The sequence below is a fragment of the Cherax quadricarinatus genome, chromosome 28 (assembly GCF_038502225.1).
Source record: "Cherax quadricarinatus isolate ZL_2023a chromosome 28, ASM3850222v1, whole genome shotgun sequence".
Classification (NCBI taxonomy): domain Eukaryota; kingdom Metazoa; phylum Arthropoda; class Malacostraca; order Decapoda; family Parastacidae; genus Cherax; species Cherax quadricarinatus.
In genome coordinates this window covers 33,780,864-33,804,518 of record NC_091319.1, presented here as the reverse complement: position 1 = coordinate 33,804,518, position 23,655 = coordinate 33,780,864, and the positions used below count along the sequence as shown (strand labels likewise).

The following is a 23,655-nucleotide window of genomic DNA, read 5'->3' as shown; positions in this document are numbered from 1 at the left end:
AAAATCTGGAATTCATTACCTGTGAATATAAAAGAAACACTGTCTGTTTATCATTTCAAGACTCTTCTTAAAAAACACTTACTCACCCACAACTAATTAAATACTGATTAACTGTTTCTCATAAATGTATAACCTGTGACCCTATCTCACTATGTTTTTTTGTAATTACATTACCTAATAGAATACTCCATTCTCTTGAATGCTCTGTAACTCATCAGAGGTGCTACAAATTTGTACAACTATAAAACCTCTTATTTGAAATACTCATTTATACCTCATGTTGTAATTTGTTTACTGTATTTTTACCACTGAATATATCATTGCTAAGTTAATCTTCAGTTAATTTTAAGCCTGTCCATAATGCTCTGCATACAAGGGGCTTTTGGCATGTACACTCAACCACTGTATTTCTTTTTTACAACTATGTATCATGTCCAAATAATAAATAAATAAATAATTACGCTGGTGGCTCAGCATATTTACAAGTCCACCCTCACACAACAACTACGAGCTTTACAGAAGCTGTAGCAGTTCTGGGAAGTGTCCAGTGACTTTACAGTGGTCCCTCGTTTATCCTCCTCAATCTGTTCCTGGAAGTGGGACTATTATCGAAATAGACGATTTTCGAATCAATTTTCCCCATAAGAAATAATGTAAATACAATTAATCCGTTCCTGACACCCAGAAGTATTAAAACGAAAATTTTTTTTACATGAAATATAGATGTAGTACATAAACAATACAATGGGACATGATGAATGAAACATTAACAGCATAACACTTACCTTTATTGGCGATTCTTCTTAGTGTATGGAAGACTAAAGGAGGAGACAGATTGAATTACTGTTTGGAAGGGTAATCCCCTTCCATCAACACCTCAGGTACCAAGTGCTTTTCTGGGGTTACTTCTCTTCTTTGTTTCTTAATGCCACTAGGACCAGCTTGAGAGTCACTGGAGTCCTGTCTCGCAAAAAACTGTCCAGAGAGCTCTGTTTCTGGCGTCTCTTTAAAACTTCTCTAAAATGGGCCAAGAATCTGTCACTGTACAAGTGCCGATATGGCTTGCAACATCCTTCTCAGGGTGATGTTTCTCCATAAATCTTTCAATCCTACCCCACATTTCAAAAATCTCCTTAATTTCTGAAGAAAGCACCTTCTTCCATCTCTCTTCATCCTCCTCTGCAGCAAGATTCTGAGCTGCGATCTGTTGCTGTTCCTGCTGAAGCTCTTGCAGCTCCTCAGTGGTTAGCTCTTCGTTGTGGTCCTCCACCAACTTTTTCACATCCTCCAAACTCACATCCAACCCCATGGAACTCGCCAATGCCACAATAGAGTTCACAACTGACATAAGCTCATCAGGGGCTGCCTCAAACCCTTCAAAATCCCTCCTGTGGACACAATCTGGCCACAAGTTTCTCCAAGCAGAGTTCAAAATCCTGGTAGTCACTCCCTCCCAAGCCTTACCTATAAGGCTTATGCAATGGAGAATACTGAAGTGTTCTTTCCAAGAATCTCTTCGAGTCAAGTGAGTGTCTAAGGTCACATTAAAGCACCTTTCAAACATTGCTTTGGTGTAGAGTTTTTTAAAGTTTGAAATGACCTGCTGGTCCGTGGGCTGGAGGAGAGGAGTGGTATTTGGGGGCAAGAACTTTACTGTGATGAACCCAAACTCCTTCAGAATCAGGTCATCAATGTTTGGAGGATGAGCAGGTGCATTGTCCATTACTAGGAGGCACTTGAGATCCAGTTTCTTTTCCAGGAGGTAATTCTTCACACTAGGCCAAACACTTCATTGAACCACTCAACGAAAATTTCCCTTGTGACCCATGCCTTATTATTAGATCTCCAAAACACACACAATTTACTCTTCATAACATTGTTTTTCTTAAACACACTGGGATTTTCAGAATGGTACACTAGTAATGGCTTCACTTTGAAATCCCCACTAGCATTAGAACAGAACATGAGCGTTAGCCTGTCTTTCATAGGCTTGTGTCCTGGCAGTGCCTTCTCCTCCTGAGTAATGTAGGTCCTCTTTGGCATTTTCTTCCAAAAGAGGCCTGTTTCATCAGAAATGAACACTTGTTCAGGTTTCAGTCAATCAGCCTCTATGTACTCCTTGAATTCCTGCATATATTTTTTAGCCACTTTTTGGTCCAAACTGGCAGCCTCACCATGCCTTATCACACTGTGTATGCCAGTACGCTTCTTAAATCTCTGAAACCAGCCTTTGCTGGCCTTAAATTCACGCACATCACCACTAGTTGCAAGTAATTTCTTTACCAAATCGTCATGCAACTGCCTAGCCTTTTCACAAATAATCGACATCATAAGACTATCTCCTGCTAATTGTTTCTCGTTTATCCACACCAATAATAGCTTCTCAACATCTTCGAGTACTGGTGATCTCATTTTTGTCAGCATATTTACCTCCTTTACAACAACAGCTTCCTTGATTTCCTTTTTCTTGGCCACGATGGAAGATATGGTTGTACAGGATTTGTTATACAGGTCTCTTTCAACATTCGCATTTTCAGCTTTCGCGGGCTTCACACATTCACGAATTCCCAACCACCAAATTCCCAGCCTCCAAATTCCCAGCCGCCAAATCATATTTAAGTTTCCCGCCACCTGCGAGTCCCTACTACCTTCCCTCCGACCTCCGCAACTGGCAGCCAGTAGGTGAAGCAGTGGTTGAGGCAGTGGGTGAGGCAGTGGGTGAGGCAGCAGTTGAGGCAATGGGTGAGGCAGTGGTTAAGGCAGTGGTTGAGGCAGTGGTATTTAATAACATGTTATTAATAATAATAATAATAATAATAATAATAATAATAATAATAATAATAATACATGTTATTAATAGGGGAAGGAAGGCGGGGTAGGGGTCGTCTTCGAAAGGGTTGGAGAGAGGGGGTAAAGGAGGTTTTGTGGGCGAGGGGCTTGGACTTCCAGCAAGCGTGCGTGAGCGTGTTGGATAGGAGTGAATGGAGACGAATGGTACTTGGGATCTGACGATCTGTTGGAGTGTGAGGAGGGTAATATTTAGTGAAGGGATTCAGGGAAACCGGTTATTTTCATATAGTTGGACTTGAGTCCTGGAAATGGGAAGTACAATGCCTGCACTTTGGGGGAGGGGTTTGGGATGTTGGCAGTTTGGAGGGATGTGTTGTGTATCTTTATATGTATATGCTTCTAAACTGTTGTATTCTGAGCATCTCTGCAAAAACAGTGATAGTGTGTGAGTGTGGTGAAAGTGTTGAGTGATGATGAAAGTGTTTTCTATTTGGGGATTTTCTTTCTTTTTTGGGTCACCCTGCCTCGGTGGGAGACGGCCGACTTGTTGAAAAAATTATTATTATTTATAACATGTTATTAAATACCACCCACTGCCTCACCCACTGCCTCACCCACTGCCTCACCCACTGCCTCACCCACTGCCTCACCCACTGCCTCAACTGCTGCCTCACCCACTGCCTCAACCGCTGCCTCACCCACTGCCTCACCCACTGCCTCACCCACTGCCTCACCCACTGCCTCACCCACTGCCTCAACCGCTTCCTCAACCACTGCCTCTACCACTCCAGTCGCACTCAATCTACAAGCACCAAACACAATGAATTGTTGTGAAATGTTTGGAAGAGCACCGAGACTAATGCTCACTCTAGCATAGACAAAGCCACACTGACGATGTGTCAACCACTCCCTCGTATTTTTGTACAATTTCCTTCTTCAATTCTATCGTATTTACTATTATTATTATTACATATTATTATTATTATTATTATTATTATTATTATTATTATTATTATTATTATTATTCTATTGTTATTATTAGCAGTAGCAAAAATGTTTGATTCTTTGTGTTCAAGAGTAAACACATGATGTCACCGTCCAATACCTGTCCGAATAGCCATTCCAATATGCAGTCATGAATGGGTTTACATTATTTATACTGTAGTTTAATAGCAAATAATGAACAAACAAAACACTCACCACACTGGTGGGAGGGCTGGCTTCCAGTTGCAGGGGTCAGGGGGAGGGTAGTAGGGACTCGCAGTGGTTGAGGAAGTGGTGGAGGCATTGGTGGAGGCAGTGGTATTTAATAACATACATATTACTAAACCATAACATGTATGTATTTAGTACAATTTACGACATTTTCATGTATTTTATGATTGTTCATGGTTCAACAAGTTAAGGAAGCAGTATTGTATTATATTTCCCTACAATATATTGGGGCACCAAACATTCGTGATTTTTCAACATTCACGAGGCTTTCGATCCCCTAACCCTCGCGAATGTTGAGGGAGACCTGTACATCATGGCCAGTTCGCCCACACGTACGCCACTTTCATATTGTTCAATGATGTTTTTCTTAAATTCAATCGTATTTCTCACTTTCTTTACCAAAGGCTTGGCACTAGGAGCTTTCTTTGGAGCCATGGTAGCTTATTTAGCACTTGCAAGCACTAAAATGAATGGAATATTATGAAATACAGTGGAACCTCAAATATCGAACTTAATCCATTCCAGGAGTTAGTTCTAAATTCGAAAAGTCTGAAAAGCGAAGCAATGTTTTCCATAAGAAATAATGGAAATATAATTAATCCGTTCTAGAAACCCAAAAATATTCACACAAAAAATACGTTTTATAGAGATTAATTATAGTTTTACATACAAACAACAAATATAGTGTTCAATTATGTATTAATAAATTTAAATAAACATATAAAATAACATTTTACTTACCTTTATTGAAGATTGGTGATGGCATCTGGAAGATAGGGAGGAGGAGAGAGGGAGTTGGGGTTAGTGTTTGGAAGGAGAGTCCCCCACCATGAGGACTTCAGGTATCAAAGACCTCTCTGGGGTTACTTCCTTTCTGTCTTTTAATGCCACTAGGACCAGCTTGAGAGTCAATGGACCCCTGTCTCACAAAATAACTGTCCACAGTCCTCTGTTTATGGTGCCTCTTTAAGATTTCCCTAAAATGGGACATGGTTCTGTCACTGAACTTATTGCAAAGATGGCTCATTTCAGCTTGCTCAGGGTGGTACTTCTCCACAAACATTTGGACATCATTCCACTTGGACATCATTCCACTTCTGTATTATTTCCTTCTTCACATCTATGTTGTTTCTCACTTTCTTTGGGCCCATTGTAACTTATTTCACAGTCCCACAAGCACTAAACACAATGAAATAATCGTAAAATGCTTGAATGAGAGCGCAGGTTAGTGTTCACTCAAGCATCAACAAGACCAGAATGGCTCACGGCACCTGCGTGGGGACGCAGATAAAGCAGGCTGCCAGACAGATCCGGTACCCGGTGGTTCGAATATAAGGGCGAACTTGATAATAGGGACAAAGTTGGTTCGAAAAAAGGGTTCTATTTTCGAAGAGTTTGATAAGCGATACGTTCGAAATTTGAGGTTCCACTGTATTTCGTATGAACAAATGAGGGGACCATCGCTCACTGGTAAACAGTGGCACACTGGCTGGGAAGGGAGGCCAAGGCGGCTCAGAGCTTGAGTATGCATCCAGGACGAAAGACGATTAGCGAGTCAATGGACCATTTGCGAGCCCATATTTGGACGAAATAACGAGACAATTTCCAAGAAGGATGACTATCAAGCCGGACGATTATTGAGGGACCACTGTATATGTGTATATATATGATAGAAAAGTAGTAATAAGCAACATTTTTTACTGTTGGTTTGTGTAAACATGTTTTGTAAACAGTATAATGACTGTGTGGTTTTTGTGTAGCATACAACAAGTGAATTTACATTCTATATACCTTATATTGGTCTCACAGGCCATAAAAGTTATTTGAAGGAAGAAGGAAAGGAAGGAAGAAGTAAGGATGGAAGGAAGGAGGGAAGGTAGGTAGGGAGGAGGGAAGGTAGGTAGGAAGAAGGGAAGGTAGATAGGAAGAGATGAGAGGAAAGAAGGAAGAAGGGAAGGTAGGTAGGAAGGAAGGAGGGAGGGAAGGTAGGTAGGAAGGAAGGAGAGAAGGAAGGTAGGTTTGTGGGGAGGGTTAGTGAGTGGTGGTATGATGCATCTTTGTGACACAAGACATGCAGGTGACTCAGCATATTTACAAGTCCACCCCCACACTACTACAAGCTTTCAGAACCTCTTGTAGTTATAGGAACCTGTCCAGTGACTCTATATGTTTATATATACGATAGTAATAAACAACATTTTTTGTTGTTGGTTTGTGTAAACATGTTTTGTAAGCAATATAATGACAGCAAAGTTTGTGCTGTTATTGTGTAGTATACAATGAGTGAATATATGCCAAATAGTCTTGATATTGGTCTCAGAGGCCATAAAAGTTACTTGAAAAAATATAATATTAAAAAATAAAAAAAATAAAAAATAAAATACAGTGGACCCCCGCTTAACGATCACCTCCCAATGTGACCAATTATGTAAGTGTATTTATGTAAGTGCGTTTGTACATGTATGTTTGGGGGTCTGAAATGGACTAATCTACTTCACAATATTCCTTATGGGAATAAATTCGGTCAGTACTGGCACCTGAACATACTTCTGGAATGAAAAAATATCATTAACCGGGGGTCCACTGTATTAAAAAATAAAAGAAAAAAGGAAAAACAAAATAAACTGTTACCGGGTGACCGGCAGTCGGCGATGTTGGCATAAGCGGTTCAATTTCTGTTAACTTCATGCCTCCATATCTCGGTAAATATTGATCACACAAAAAAAAAAATCTAACATTTCATAAGAAAAAATCATTTTCTTTTTTTTTCGAATATTTTTCGACCATGAGTGGGTGCTAAGGATCAAGGGTCTCGACCCTGAAAGGGTTGATACTAAAGAAATTGATCATAGTTTGTTTAAGTTGTACATCTTTTTTGTTTATAGTAGACAGTAGTTTTACTCTACTTACAATAGTTTCAATAATGCATATTGAAATTATATTATGGGAATATAACATTGTGAGTTTTTTTTTATTTATTTATTTATTTACAATTTGAGCACACATACAGAGGTACAAAAAAATACAGATAAGAGCAGCATGCCAAAGCCACTTATGCTATGCATAGCATTACGGGCTGGCTTAAAATTAACTTAAGATTAACTAAGCAATGATGAAATCAGTGATAAAACATTAATGTAAACAGATTACTATAAAGCACAAGTGAGTATTACAAAGACAGGTCATATGGTTGTATGCATTGTTGTACATTCAGTAGAATGGAGTATTCTGTTAGGTAGTGTATTTAAAAAATAATAAAGTTAGATTGGGTTTTAGGTTTAACATTTATGTGATATAATTGTGAGAAACATTTAAGATATACAATTTATAAGGTTCAGTTATTCAGTATTTATTTGGTTTTGGGTGAGTAAGTGATCTTTGAGAAGAGACTTGAATTTATAAACAGGTAGTGTTTCTTTTATATTTACAGGTAATGAATTCCAGATTTTAGGGCCTTTTATGTGCATTGAGTTTTTGCATAGCGTGAGATGGACACGAGGAACATCAAAGAGTGATCTGTGCCTTGTGTTATGGTCATGTGTTCTGTTGAGGTTGGCAAGGAGATGTTTGAGGGGAGGGTTAATATCAGAGTTAAGTGTTCTATGTACGTAATAGGTGCAGTAATAAGTATGGATGTTTTGTATGGTGAGTAGGTTGAGTGTATTGAATATTGGTGGAGTGTGCTGCCTGTAGTGAGAATTTGTTATCATTCTAACTGCAGCCTTTTGTTGGGTAATTAGTGGTCTGAGATGGTTACTTGTTGTTGAGCCCCATGCACAAATTCCATAGGTGAGATAGGGGTAAATAAGAGAGTGATATAGGGCCAGGAGGGCTGACTGTGGAGCGTAGTACCGTATCTTCAATAGTATGCCTACAGTCTTGGAAATTTTCTTAGAAATTTGTTGTATATGTGTATGAAATTTGAGTCTATTATCAAGGTGGATTCCTAAGAATTTTCCCTCTGTTAGCTTTGTGATAGGTGATCCGTTTATCATTATGTTAAGAGGGACATCTGTAGCTCTGTTACCAAACTGAATGAAGTAGGTTTTGTCAATGTTTAGTGTAAGTTTGTTAGTCCTCATCCAGGTAGATATTTTCTGTAATTCGGTATTTACAGTATTGGCTAGCGTGACTGGGCTCGGGTGGGAGAAGACGTATGTAGTGTCATCTGCAAATAGTGTGGGTTTGAGTAATTGCGAAGCATTTGGTAGGTCATTTATGTATAGGAGAAAGAGAAGAGGGCCAAGGACACTTCCCTGTGGGACACCAACTGTAATTGGTTGTGCAGAAGAGTTTGCCCCATTTGCATACACGTATTGGCTTCTGTTGCTGAGGTATGACTTGAGGTAGTTGAGGGAGTGCCCTCTTATACCATAGTGTGACAATTTTACGTGGAGCAAGTCATGGTCAACTGTATCAAAAGCTTTACGTAAGTCAATGAAGATCCCCAGTGGGACTTCTTTTTTCTCTATTGCAGTGTATATATGTTCTAGCATGTGTATAATAGCATCATTAGTATTTTTATTAGGCCTGAATCCAAATTGGCAGGGGTTGAGTATGTTTTGGGAGATAAGGTAGGAGTAGATTCGTTTATGAATTTATTTTTCGAAGATTTTTGAGAGAGGGTGTAAGTTGGATATTGGCCTATAGTTATTCAACTCTGTTTGGTCTCCTCCTTTGTGGATCGGGGTGACCCTTGCTATTTTGAGTACTGTAGGGAAGGTGGAGGATTCAATGGATTCAGTTGTTGAAAGTAGTAGTTTATAGTATGTGAGTGCTACAATTAGGTGTAAGGCAGTATTGTTTTGGGTAGGTATTTGTAATACAATGTAGTACTAATAATGTATGAACTTTGGGCATCTAGATTTGAAGTTTTAAGATTTAGGTAATTGGGAGATTTTTTGTGAAGTTAAATATTGAGTGTTGAGTATTTAGTTGAGGGTGAGTAGGTGGTTTTTGAGAAGAGCCTTAAATCGGTGTTCAGACCTGGTTATTTTAGTATTTACTGGTAATGAATTCCAATTTTTGGGACCCTTTATGTGCATAGAGTTTTTACACAGTGAGATATGGACACAGGGTACATCAAAAAGAGATCTGTGTCTTGTGTTGTGTTGTGGTATAGGGTAAGGAGTGTTGTATGTGGTTCATAGTATTGTATCTTGGAAAGGATGCCTAATGATTTGGAAATTTTCTTTGATATGTGTTGAATGTGGGAATGAAATTTAAGATTACAGTCAAGGAGAAGATGTATGTCATGTATTAATTCCTCTCAGTCAGTGTTCTCAAATGTTTGTAAATATTTTAGTGTCGATTTTTGCACAGAAAAGTGTCATTTGCTAGTGCAAGCCATGTTGTAACCATATGTGCATTGCAGGTGTGTGCAGTTTTCCATGTGCCCTGATGTGTGGTCTGAGCCCAGGTGTGTGTGTAGGCCACAGCGTGAACTGAGCCCAGACTACTGGTAGCACCTTCGTGTTACCTGTCACCCCATTGTGACCATTGACATCTGACAATAGTCAGTCCAGGCATCAATTTAAGAGTGTCTGAGCTCCCATGTACAGAAAGCTCTTATGCTCACCACTCATAGATGCCATCATGCCTAAGTCATACCTGTTACAGCCCCCCATTGAGACTCATTTCACTCCACCTCCTGACTCAGAGTGTAGTTATGTGTAGAAAACCAGTCTGAGGATGCTTAGACTAACCTCTGCTATGACTCCAACTGTCAAGAGTATGACACCGTCAAGCCACAGTAGCCCTGTAGTCAGGCGACTGTCTGACTCATGTCACAACTTCATTGAGCAACCTGCACAAAGATGATGTCACTTTGACTACTAGCCTGCTCACTCCAGCTACGGTGTATGCTGCTACTACTCCCAGATGTTTTGCCTGAGTTGTCCCTGCCATGATTCACTCCACACTTGCTGGCAGTGAGAGCCCCAGCAACAGTACCAGTCGAGAAATGTCCTCCTGAGTCACTTGCCAGAAAAAGTCCTGCCCAATTGCCGAGTACTGACGATGCCTCACTCAAGGACACCAGCAGGTGGTGCCCCAGGTTGAGTGAATCCTGAAGCGACTACTCCATGATGACTGCTTCACCATTCCAGAGGAGACCATACCCTGTTACGTCACAGCTCAGCCGCAGCGATGCCTCCTGTGTTGCAGGTTTTGAAAGTTATTGGAGCCATTCCAGAATGTTTGTAATGGGTCATACAACTTTGGTCATAGAGCATCTTCAAATCCCAATTGTTTCTATAATTTGAGCCTGGTTACCATGTACTGTACAGTGGTACCTCGAGTTACGAGCTTAATTCATTCCAGGAGGCTGTTCGAGTGCCGTTACCAAATGAATTGGTTCCCATAAGGGATAATGTAAATTAGATTACTCCATTTCAAACCCCCAAAAATACACAAAGCACTTACAAAAATACACTTACATAATTGTTCGAGTTGGGAGCTGTTCAGAACTCGAGGTAAGCCAATTAGATGAGGCCTTCTTGTGTTTTTTGTACCATCTTTATTATATGTACATGATTTCAACTATTACAGGCTTAGCTGACAGACTTCATTGGCATACTATATAGAAAACCCCTGGTTATGCAGAGAATTTCAGGCAACTTAGGTTAATCATGTCTTCCAGGATGCAACCCACAACAATTGGTGAACACCCAGGTACCTACTTACTGTTAGGTAAACAGGGGCAGCAGGTGTATTAAGCCATATGCAATGTTTCATCTGTGCTGAGGATCGCCCAATTAATAAATATATAAATTTTACCAAGAATACTCCTTATTTAAGTCATGTTTTGTCAAAATATGTAGGTAATTTGTTTTGATTAACCTTGATTTTTTAACATTTAAATAAAATTTCAGGTGATTACATTGCTCTTGAAGACTCTTCACAATATCTGGCCGGGCTTGAGCGAAAGTTAGCCAGTATTCAAGGGCGTGCAGACAGCGGCAGACAAAGAGAAAGTCGCAGACTTATTGATGCTTTAGCATCCTCAAGAGATAGTCACACACACCAGTTGATGAATACTCCTAACAATGTTGGTATTGAGAGTGAAGTTATGGAGCTTGAGAATGATCGCACTGCTTCCATCACAGCTGCATCTGTGGTTCCGCAAGGTAATGAACCTGATCTTACACATTCAGAATTTTGAAACTTTACAGTGATCTTTGTTTCACTTCAGAGTTAGCATATTACAATAATTGTTAGAGGCTTCTTTGATATTTTGCTTTTTGGTTTTCTTGAGAAGTCAAAAGGTAAAAAATATAATCTTTTATGATGTTTTGCTACTCCCAGTTTTATAAATTTATCTGATCAATATGGACATCTGAATACAGTAGGGCCCCACTTATATGGTAGGTTAGGTTCCAAGCTACGCCGTAAAGCGGAGCACCATTTTTTCCACTTGTAAATGCATGTAACTGCCAGAATACAAGTTACACTAACATACGCAGCCTCTCCTCACTTACCGACGTACTTGTTTACCGACGACTCAGGCTTACAACGGGCTCTCTGACCAGTATGCATACCTAAATACAGTGGACCCTCAGCTAACGATATTAATCCGTTCCTTAAAGCCCATCGTTAGCTGAAATTATCATTAGCTGAATTAATTTTCCCCATAAGAAATAATGGAAATCAAATTAATCCATGCAAGACACCACAAAGTATGAAAAAAAAAAATTTTACCACATGAAATATTAATTTTAATACACACAAACTGACACTTACCTTTATTAAAGATCTGGTGATGATTGATGGGATGGGAGGAGGGGAGAGTATGGAAGTTGTTAATGTTTAGAAGGGGAATCCCCTTCCATTAGGACTTTAGGTAGCACGTCCTTTTCCGGGGTTACTTCCCTTCTTTTTTTTAACCCTTTCAGGGTCCAAGGCCAAAATCTGAAGTGGTGCTCCAGTTTCCAAGAAATTTTGAAAAAAAAAAAAATTTTTTTTTCTTACAGAATTAAAGATAATATTTTTGTGAAGGTAATAAAACAAAAAAAAAAATTCTGATCAGTACTTACCGAGATACAGTGGCGGGAAGTTGACCCAAAATGACCGGGTGGCGGCAACATCAGTGACTTCCGCAAAATCGCATTTTTTATTTTACATTTTTTATACTTTTTAATTTTCTTTTCTAATTTTTTTCTTTTTCTAGTAACATATGGTACAATGGTGTCATAGGGTGCAATGGTTCCATATGGTACAATTATACCATATGGTACAATGGCATCATATGATACAATGGTACCATATGATACAATGGTAACATATGGTAGAATATGGTACAATGGCACCATTTGGTACAGTGGTATCATATGGTAAAATGGTACCATATGGTGCAATGGTACCTTATGGTACCATATGGTGCAATAGTACCTTATGGTACCATATGGTGCAATAGTACCTTATAGTACCATATGGTGCAATGGTACCTTATGGTACCATATGGTGCAATAGTACCTTATAGTACCATATGGTGCAATGGTACCTTATGGTACCATATGGTGCAATGGTACCATATGGTACATTGTACCATACAGTACAATGGTACCATATGGTACATTGTACTATACAGTACAATGATACCATATGGTTCATTGTACCATACAGTACAATGATACCATATGGTTCATTGTACCATATGGTACATTGTACCATACAGTACAATGGTACCATATGGTACATTGTACCATACAGTACAATGATACCATATGGTTCATTGTACCATATGGTACATTGTACCATACAGTACAATGGTACCATATGGTACATTGTACCATACAGTACAATGATACCATATGGTTCATTGTACCATATGGTACATTGTACCATACAGTACAATGGTACCATATGGTACATTGTACCATACAGTACAATGATACCATATGGTTCATTGTACCATATGGTACATTGTACCATACAGTACAATGGTACCATATGGTACATTGTTCCATACAGTACAATGATACCATATGGTTCATTGTACCATATGGTACATTGTACCATACAGTACAATGGTACCATATGGTACATTGTACCATACAGTACAATGATACCATATGGTTCATTGTACCATATGGTACATTGTACCATACAGTACAATGGTACCATATGGTACATTGTACCATACAGTACAATGATACCATATGGTTCATTGTACCATATGGTACATTGTACCATACAGTACAATGGTACCATATGGTACATTGTACCATACAGTACAATACCATATGGTTCATTGTACCATATGGGACATTGTACCATACAGTACAATGGTACCATATGGTACATTGTACCATACAGTACAATGGTACCATATGGTACATTGTACCATACAGTACAATGGTACCATATGGTACATTGTACCATACAGTACAATGATACCATATGGTTCATTGTACCATATGGTACTATATGGTACTGTTGTATTCAACACAATAAACACACTAATATTTTCATCTTTATTTTGTTTACAATAATTGTTTACAACAAAAATATGCAAAAATGTTGTATATTAGTAATGTTCCATTATATGCAGTGGAACCTCTACTTGCTCGCAACTGGATTTGTTCGTTTGCAGAATCAATTTTCCTCATTTAAATTAATTGAAATGCAATTAATCCGTTCCAGTGGAATTCTGTACTTCAATAATTTCACTAATATCAACTCTATGGCTTATTTATCTATCTATCTCACTTCATCTAATATGACATAATAAACAATATAAATAACATAGAAACCTGATATATACTCTAAAATGAATAAAATATGTCATTCATGTAGTGGTATGGGCGGTGTCGGCGGTGGACGAGAGTTTGTCTGGAGACCGGGCAAAATACTTCATGAATAATTTCGCTAATATCATCTACACGGCTTATTTATCTATCACAGTTCATCTAGTATGACATAACAAACAATATGAATAACATAGAAACATGATATATACTCTTCCATTCTATCAAATGAGACCAAAAAAGCGAGAATACAACCATAAAAACCATACGAAAATACCACTAAGGGGTAGCTAATTGCTGAGAAGCGAGCTCCATTATTTATGCTTAGATTTCTTTCATTATTATAATTATTATTATTATTATTATTATTATTATTATGATTATTATTATCATTATTATTATCATTATTATTATATAAATAATTTGTAATTTTTATTCACACAAAAAATATAAGATTTACTGTGACGTCATTTGTTTACACAAACAGCCAAGCAATGGACCATTTCTCCTCGGTTGAGCTCTATTTCAAGATACTTTTCTTTGTGAAAGCAATCAATATCATATCTGTTTCTGTAATTTATCTTCCATTCTATCAAATGAGACCAAAAAAACGAGAATACAACCATAAAAACCATTCAAAATTACCACTAAGGGGTGGCTAATTGCTGAGAAGTGAACTCCATTATTTATTCTTAGATTTCTTTCATTTTTGGTGTACATTAAGAAGCATCTTTACATCATACATTGCCCAAGTTTCAATAAGATAGTCCAACAAACAAATGAGATACAATTCCCGAGATCAAGAGCAAGAGTCACTCACCAGTGTCAAGGAACCTGCCTTGAGGTCTGCTTGCTTGTGGAAATTTTGCTCGCGTATGGAAGCAAAAAATCGACCCATCGACTGCTTGCATTTGGAAAAACTCGCACGTGGACACGCTCGCAAGTAGAGGTTCCACTGTATTTACAAATGCACAGGAACTCGACACGTCACTTGAGGTGGATGACAGAGCGCTTTGTCTTGGAAACTGCTGAGTCAGTAGCTAGCTTGTGTCGCCACTCACTCAGTCTTGGCTGGTGCCTGCTGCCTGCTGCCACCAACACGTCCTATTGACCATATGGTACATGGTATCATATGTTACAGGGCACCATATGGTACATTGTACTATATGGTATAGGGTACCATACAGTACAGGATAACATATGGTACAGGATAACATATGGTGCAGGGTACCATATGGTACAGGGTACCATATGGTGCAGGGTACCATATGGTGCAGGGTACCATATGGTACAGGGTACCATATGGTGCAGGGTACCATATGGTGCAGGGCACAATATGGTACAGGGTACAATATGGTACAGGACACCATATGGTACATATACAGGGATCCCTATGGAAATAAGTCACCCTGACTTTTTTGGGTTATCCTAGGATTTTATACATATGCTGCTATGTATGATAATCTATGTAACTGTATTTGTGTACACCTAAATAAACTTACTCAAGCGCATGTGGCATCGTAAGCAAGTTTATTTAGGTATGCACAAATAAAGTTGCATAGAATATCATACTTAGCAGCATATGTTTGGAGAACCTAGGATAACCCAAAAAAGTCAGAGAGACTTATTTCCTTTAGGGTCCCTGTACCTTGTACTATATGGTACAATGTACCATATGGTATAATGTACCATATGGTACAATGTACCAAATGGTACAATGTACCATATGGTACAATGTACCATATGGCACATTGTACCATATGATACCATTGTATGACATGGCACCATTGTACCATATGGTACAATTGTACCATATGGTACAATGGTACCATATGGTTCAAAACCATAGAATTCCTTTTCAGCTCCACTTCCATCAGTCTTAGAACTGTAAGTTGTGAAGAGGCGAGTCAGAATTCGCCCAGAGAGTGAGTGGGGAGTGAGAGCTTCCTTGCCGACAGGCACGATGAACAAAACTACTTGGCAGTATTCCCACAATGCCATGTGGGTGTCCATTTTTTTCTAGTGTGCACACTGACCACCCAGACCCATTCTCTCAGATGTTGGCCTACTAGCCTTGTCATGCTAAATTTGACGCTGCTAGAATTTTGGCGTAGATCTACGGCTTGTACCCTGAACTTAAAGCTGTAGATCTACAGGACGGACCCGGAAAGGGTTAATGCCTCTAGGACCAGCTGACCGTGGTGCAGCAACAGCTGACTTTGGTGCAGCAGCAGCTGACCATGGTGCAGCAACAGATGATGGTGGTGTAGCAGCAGCTGACTGTGGTGCAGCAGCAGCTGACTGTGGTGCAGCAGCAGCTGACTGTGGTGCAGCAGCAGCTGATCTTGGTGCAGCAGCAGCTCACCGTGGTTCAGCAACAGCTCACTGGTGCAGCAACAGCTGACCGTGGTGCAGCAACAGCTGACTATGGTGCAGCAACAGCTGACCATGGTGCAGCAACAGCTGACTGGTGCAGCAACAGCTGACCGTGGTGCAGCAACAGCTGACGGTGGTGTAGCGGCAGCTGACCATGGTGCAGCAGCAGCTGACCGTGGTGCAGCAGCAGCTGACCGTGGTGCAGCAGCAGCTGACCGTGGTGCAACAGCAGCTGACCGTGGTTCAGTAACAGCTGACTTGTGCAGCAACAGCTGACTGTGGTGCAGCTGACACCAGCTGACTGTGGTGCAGCTGACACCAGCTGACTGTGGTGCAGCTACAGCTGACTGGTGCAACAACAGCTGACCGTGGTTCAGCAACAGCTGACTGTGGTTCAGCAACAGCTGACTGGTGCAGCAACAGCTGACCATGGTTCAGCAACAGCTGACTGGGGTGCAGCACCAGCTGACTGTGGTGCAGCAGCAGCTGACTGTGGTGCAGCAGCAGCTGACTGTGGTGCAGCAGCTGACCGTGGTGCAGCAGCAGCAGCTGACTGTGGTGCAGCAGCAGCTGACCGTGGTGCAGCAGCAGCTGGCCGTGGTGCAGCAGCAGCTGATTGTGGTGCAGCAACAGCTGACGGTGGTGCAGCAGCAGCTGACCATGGTACGATAGTATGTATTTCCCACCCTTTTTACGTATGATCGCTTGAGAGATGGTATCTCCTGCTATCTGTTTTTCGTTTATCCATACCAATAACAGTCTCTCAACATCTTCGAGTACTTGCAATCTCTGTTTAGAAAAACTTGCACCTTTTGCAAGAACAGCTTCCTTAATTGCTGTTTTGTTGGTCACAATAGTAGCGATGGTTGATTGGGGTTTGGTATACAACTTGGCCAGCTCCGAGACACTCACTCCACTTTCGTACTTAGCAATTATCTCTTTCTTCATTTCCATAGTATCGTTCTTACTGCTGCCTTTTGCTGGGTTATTAGGGGTTTTAGGTGATCTGATGTTGTGATCCCCATGCACAAATTCCATATGTAAGATAAGGGTATATGAGTGAATGGTACAGTGCCAGGAGAGCTGACTGTGGAACGTAGTACCTTATCTTTGATAGTATGCCTACAGTCTTGGAGATTTTCTTGGTGATTTGTTGTGTATGTGTCCGGAACTTAAGGCTACTGTCAAGGTGGATACCTAGGAATTTTCCCTCTGTGAGTCTTGTGACTGGTGATCCATTTAGTGTAATGTTAATTGGATCATTTGCAGCTTTGTTTCCAAACTGAATGAAATGGGTTTTATCAGTGTTCAGGGTAAGTTTGTTAGTCATCATCCAGGCAGATATTTTCTGTAATTCAGCATTAACTGTGTTTGCTAGTATGTCTGTGTTTGGGTGGGAAAATACATATGTAGTGTCATCTGCAAATAATATGGGTTTGAGTAGCTGTGATGCATTCAGTAGATCATTGATGTAGATGAGAAAGAGGAGTGGTCCAAGGACGCTTCCTTGTGGGACTCCTACTGTGATTGGTTGGGTCGAGGAGTTTGCATCATTTGCATACACATATTGAGTTCTGTTACTAAGGTATGACTTTAGGTAGTTGAGGGAGTGGCCTCTGATACCATAGTGCATTAATTTGGAGTACAGTAGTTCATGGTTGACTGTATCGAAAGCTTTACGTAAATCAATGAAAATGCCCAGCAGGACTTCTTTTTTTTTTAGTGCGGTATATATTAGTTCCAGCATGTGTATGATAGCATCATTTGTGCTTTTATTATTCCTGAATCCAAACTGACATGGGTTTAATATGTTGTGTGAAACGAGGTAGGAATAGATCCGTCTATGAATTAATTTTTCAAAGATTTTAGAGAGCAGTGGTAAGTTAGATATTGGTCTATAGTTATTCAAGTCAGCTTGGTCACCTCCTTTATGGATCGGAGTGAACCTCACTATTTTGAGAATTGTTGGGAAGGTAGATGATTCAATGGATTTGTTAAAGAGCGTTGCAATAATTGGTGACAATACTTGAGAAGCTTTTTTGTACATAAAAGCAGGCAAGCTGTTTATGTCTCCTGCCTTGTTTATAAGGGTGTTTATGATGAGCATAACTTCAATGGGGTTGGTTGGAGCTGGGAATAGCGTATTTGGGTGGGTTCCTATGAGGTAGTCTGATGGACGAGCGTTTGTGCTTGGTATTTTGTTTGCTAGATTTTTCCTATGGTGGAGAAGAAAACATTAAGTCTGTTTGTTGTTTCAGTTGGTGTGAGTAGGGGTTCATCTGATTTTGTTAGTTTGGTTGCTTTGTTTTTGGATAACTTTTTAGTTCCAAGAATTTCAGATAGAGTTTTCCAGGTTTTTTCATATCACCTTTGATGTTATGTAATCTATTTTCATAATACAATTTTTTTGACCTTCTTATCAGGCTGGTAAGTGCTGACGAGTAATTTCTCGACTGTTCTCTAGTTATTTGACCCATTCTATACTGTTTTTCATATTTGTGCTTTGTGTTAATGGATTTGAGGATGCTTGGTGTTAGTCAGGGATTATTCAGTCTCTTTGCTGTGATCTGTTTAGTTTTTCTGGGGCAATGTCTGTTATAGAGGCTATTACAACCCAGGAGTCCAAATGGCCTGTTATCCTGGGTGTAAAGGGAGCAAAATAAACACAGCAGAAAACTTTTGACTTATATTATCCTTCACCAATTTAGAACAGAAGTATGTACACTATATGCACTATGTACAGCAATAGGTATTAGTGCACTCCACGGTAAGCAAAGCAGAATAGAAACCACTAGAGAGCAGACCATGCTTCAACCAGCTCTAGAATGGGAATGACAAGGGCAGACAGGAGAGTGGTACCCATATAACCTCTGCAATTGCCAAAACCATCTTCTCATTGGCTGGAACCTGGGTACTGGTTGAACGACGGGGCCCCATCGTCAACCCTCAGTCACCTGGTTCGCTGGTTGGGGGAGATAACCTGTAAATGAGGGTGTGTACATGCGCCGAATAAAGGTTACGTACTCTTTGCATGCCACACCCCCACCCTGAGAAGGCTCAGGATTAGGCTCCCACCTCCCAGTGGTAACCGTGCCGCCATGGCACAAAATAATGGGACTGCCTTTCCTCTCAACCATCCAACTCTTAGATAGAGCTCAGCTTTTCTCGTGACAAAAAGCCAAACCCTAAACTCAGAGCAAGACAGCAGACAGTCAGGCTAGCTTAGGTCCAAGACATGGGCGGACGGTAGCCCACATCCCCTCACTAAAAAAAAAAACCCACACCTGGGGATAAAAAAAATGAGCTTGGAAGGGGTTACCACAAGTAACCTAACACATCCTAACCTAATATATAATTAATTATAAATAATATTATTAGACTCTTGATAAAGAGTCTGCCAACATATTTTCTTTGCCGGCAATATGTACAATTTTCAAAAAATAGGCCTGCAGTCTCAACGTCCATCTCATGAGCCTTGTGTTGTGGTTCTTCATGGCTTGGAGATATACTAGAGGATTGTGGTCACTGTAGACAGTGACCACCTGCGAAGTTTGTCCCGTGTATACATCAAAGTACTCCAAAGCCGGTACCAGCTCGATGGCTTCATTTTCAATGGTAGAGTAAGCCCTCTGATGCGGCTGGAACTTGGCTGAGAAGTAGGCTACAGGCTGCAACTCCTCGTTCCCATTTTGCAATAGTACTGCCCCAACCCCAGACTCGCAAGCATCAACCTGTAATGAGAAAGGTTTGGAGAAATCTGGAGACAAAAGAATGGGTGCAGTACACAATAATCTTTTTGCTTCATCAAAAGCACTTTGACATTCTGGGGTCCAATTAAAGGGAAATTTGTGACTGGTAAGAGAGGTAAGAGGGGCTACAATGTCTGAAAAATTCTTACAGAATCTTCTGTAAAATCCTATCATGCCTAGGAAACGTTGAAGAGATTTCCTATCATGTGGAACTGGGTAATCTTTAATGGCAAAAACTTTAGCAAGTTTAGAAGCAACTTTACCACTACCTACTTCATGGCCTAGAAAAGTAACAGTGGCCTGGCCAAATGGGAACTCTGAAAGGTCTCAAAAAGAGCCTTAAGTCTAAATAGGTGTTGATCCCAAGTATCAGACACCACAACAATATCATCCAGGTACGCTGCCGTGCCTTCAAGTCCTTTAATAGCCTTATGGATAAGTTTCTGGAATGAAGAGGGGGAGTTTTTCATTCCAAAGGGGGTAACTGTATATTGATGATGACCTGGAATTACGAAGGCAGAGATTTCCTTCGCCTTATCCGTCAAAGGTACCTGATAGTAACCTTTAAGGAGATCTGACTTGGACACAAAAGTAGCCTTACCCACAAAGTCGATTACGCCATCCAGACGAGGAAGAGGGTAAGCATCTGTGATTGTGACCTCATTCACCTTACGGTAGTCTGTACACATACGAAACCCTCCATCAGCTTTTTTAACAAGGATGCATGGTGAAGCCCATGGACTAGATGATTCCTCCACTAACCCATGCTCTAACAGAAATTCTACTTCCTGCTGAAGTAGCCTCTGCTTTTCAGGATTAGCTCTGTAGGGGGAGAGTTTAATAGGTTTAGAGTTTCCAACGTCTACATCATGATAACCTAATGTGCATTTTTTCGGCACATCCGAAAAAATATCAGGGTATGACTGTAGAAGCGCAGTTGAACTTTTTGCTCGAGTTTCAGACAGCCCCAACATTAAAGGGCTAGGGTCCTTGAGGAGGACTGAGTTTGAAAGTTTAACATTAATTTCAGAAGTAGAGTGCAAAGAGTCAGAGTCGTCCTCAGAGGAAGAGGACAGAGTCATTACTGGGACTTTATCTGGTATATGAAAAGATTTTAATTGATTAATGTGGTAAGTTTTACTTTTTGAGGTCTTATCAATGGGAGCTACCACATAATTTACATCAGATAATTTACTTACAATTTGCATAGGTCCCGTAAATTTAGCTTTCAAGGTGTGGCCAGGTATAGGTTCCTACACCAACACCTTGTCTCCTGGATGGAAGGAGCGGAATTGTGCATTTCTGTCATACCTCTGTTTCATCTTATTTTGAGCTGCCTTTAGGTTAGCCTTGGCTAACTGACGTGCTACCTGCAACCTTGAAGACGGGTTGTAGAGTGTTGAGCTAACGTCTTTTCCCATCCATCCTTCTTTGAGCACCCGAAGAGGACCTCGTACATTGTGCCCAAAGATCAGCTCAAACGGACTATACCCGGTAGACTCTTGCACTTTTTCTCGCACTGAGAACAGCAACAAAGGTAGTGATTCATCCCAGTCTGTAGGAAAATGCATGCAAAAAGTTCTCATCATGGTTTTTAACGTCTGATGAAATCTTTCCAAGGCGCCTTGGGACTGAGGATGATAGGCAGTGGATAAGTTGTGAATTATCCCTAACCTAGTTAATGCTTCTCTAAATGCTTTGGCAGTGAATTTAGTACAGTGGAACCTCAAATATCGAACTTTCTTTGGTCCAGAAGGCTGTTCGAGTGCCTTTACCGAATGAATTTATTCCCATGAGGAATGATGTAAATTAGGTTAGTCCATTTCAGACCCTCAAAAATACACTTATAAAAGCACTTACAAAAATAAACTTACATAATTGGTTGTGTTGGGAGCAGTTCAATTTTTGAGGTTCCACTGTACATTGATCACTTTGAATAGTTTTAGGAATGCCAAAACAAGAAATAAATCTAGTTAAAGCTTTAAGAATAGCTTTAGTATTAATACTGCGCATGGGAATTGCTTCAGGGTATCTAGTTACTCTATCCATAATGGTAAATAAATACTGATTTCCCGACTTTGATCTAGGTAGTGGACCTACACAATCTATAATTAAATCTGCAAAAGGTTCTCCATCAGCAGATATAGGTTGAAGAGGTGCAGGTTTATTGGAATGTCCAGGTTTCCCTACTTGCTGACATTCTCGGCAACACCGGATATGATTCTTCACATCCTGCTTTAATTTTGGCCAATAAAATTCTTTTGTGATTCTATATAAGGTTTTAGTAATTCCTAAGTGACCTCCTAATAAAGTATTATGAGCTATATTCAATATTTGAGGTCTAAACTTTGTTGGAACTACAGTGGACCCCCCGCATACCGTTGGCATCACATATCGTTTATTCCGCATACCGCTCACTTTAATCGCAAAAATTTTGCCTCGCATACCGCTCAAAAACCCGCTCACCGCTGTTCGTCCGAGACGCGTCCAATGTGCGCCTTAGCCAGCCTCACATGTTCCGCCGGTGGCATTGTTTACCAGCCAGCCTACGCGGTAGCATCCAAGCATACAATCGTAACATTTCGTATTATTACAGTGTTTTTGGTGATTTTATCTGGAAAATAAGTGACCATGGGCCCCAAGAAAGCTTCTAGTGCCAACCCTACAGCAATAAGGGTGAGAATTACTATAGAGATGAAGATAAAGATCATTGATAAGTATGAAAGTGGAGTGCGTGTCTCCGAGCTGGCCAGGTTGTATAATGAACCCCAATCAACCATCGCTACTATTGGTGGTACAGCTGCTGCTGCTGCTGCACTGTCAGCTGCTGTTGCTGCTGCAGCATCGTCTGCTGCTGCTGCTGCTGTAGCATCGTCTGCTGCTGCTGCTGCTGTAGCATCGTCTGCTGCTGCTGCTGCTGTAGCATCGTCTGCTGCTGCTGCTGCTGCTGTAGCATCGTCTGCTGCTGCTGCTGCTGTAGCATCGTCTGCTGCTGCTGCTGCTGTAGCATCGTCTGCTGCTGCTGTAGCATCGTCTACTGCTGCTGTAGCATCGTCTGCTGCTGCTGTAGCATCGTCTGCTGCTGCTGTAGCACTGTTGTTGGTGTGGCTTATTGAGAATATACCAAGAAACAATTAACCCCAGAGGATTTGCCACCCAGGATAACCCAAAAAAGTCAGTGTCATTGAAGACTGTCTAACTTATTTCCATTGGGGTCCTTAATCTTGTCTCCCAGGATGCAACCCACACCAGTCGACTAACACCCAGGTGAACAGGGAAAAATGCCTGGAACTAGTGCTCATATTGGTGAATTTAAAGCCAGCAAAGGTTGGTTTGAGAGATTTAAGAATCATAGTGACATACACAGTGTGATAAGGCCTGTTCTGGAAGAAAATGCCAAACAGGACCTAGAGTACTCAGGAGGAAAAGGCACTCCCAGGACACAGTGTCTCATCAGTCATTGCTGCATCTTCAATAAAGGTAAGTGTCATTTATTCTTCATTTAGTAGACTAGTACATGCACAATATATACTGTGCATGTACTACTCTACTACTGTGCATGTATCCTTCTCTTTGTGTGTAGGAAAATGTATATTTCATGTGGTAAAAAATTTTTTTTCATACTTTTGGGTGTCTTGCACGGATTAATTTGATTTCCATTATTTCTTATGGGGAAAATTCATTCGCATACCGATTATTTCGCATACCAATGAGCCCTCTTGCACGGATTAAAATCGGTATGCGGGGGTCCACTGTACTAACCTGTCAGACAATTGCCG

General features: G+C 40.5%; 1 protein-coding gene across 9 annotated transcripts in view; it reads left to right on the top strand.

The window, feature by feature from the left end:
* Positions 1-23,655, top strand: part of LOC128693180 (uncharacterized) — a 116,643-nt gene that overhangs the window by 50,348 nt on the left and 42,640 nt on the right. For 8 of the 9 annotated variants that reach the window (XR_011392549.1, XR_011392546.1, XR_011392548.1 and 5 more), the window contains one exon: positions 10,878-11,132. Coding sequence is in view for 4 of the 9 variants with exons in the window: in XM_053782650.2 (XP_053638625.1) it covers positions 10,878-11,132 (255 nt within the window). In the remaining 5 variants the exon portion in view is untranslated. Of the gene's footprint in view, positions 1-10,554; positions 10,678-10,877; positions 11,133-23,655 lie in introns of all 9 variants that reach the window. The other variant, XM_053782653.2, reaches the window with a different exon arrangement.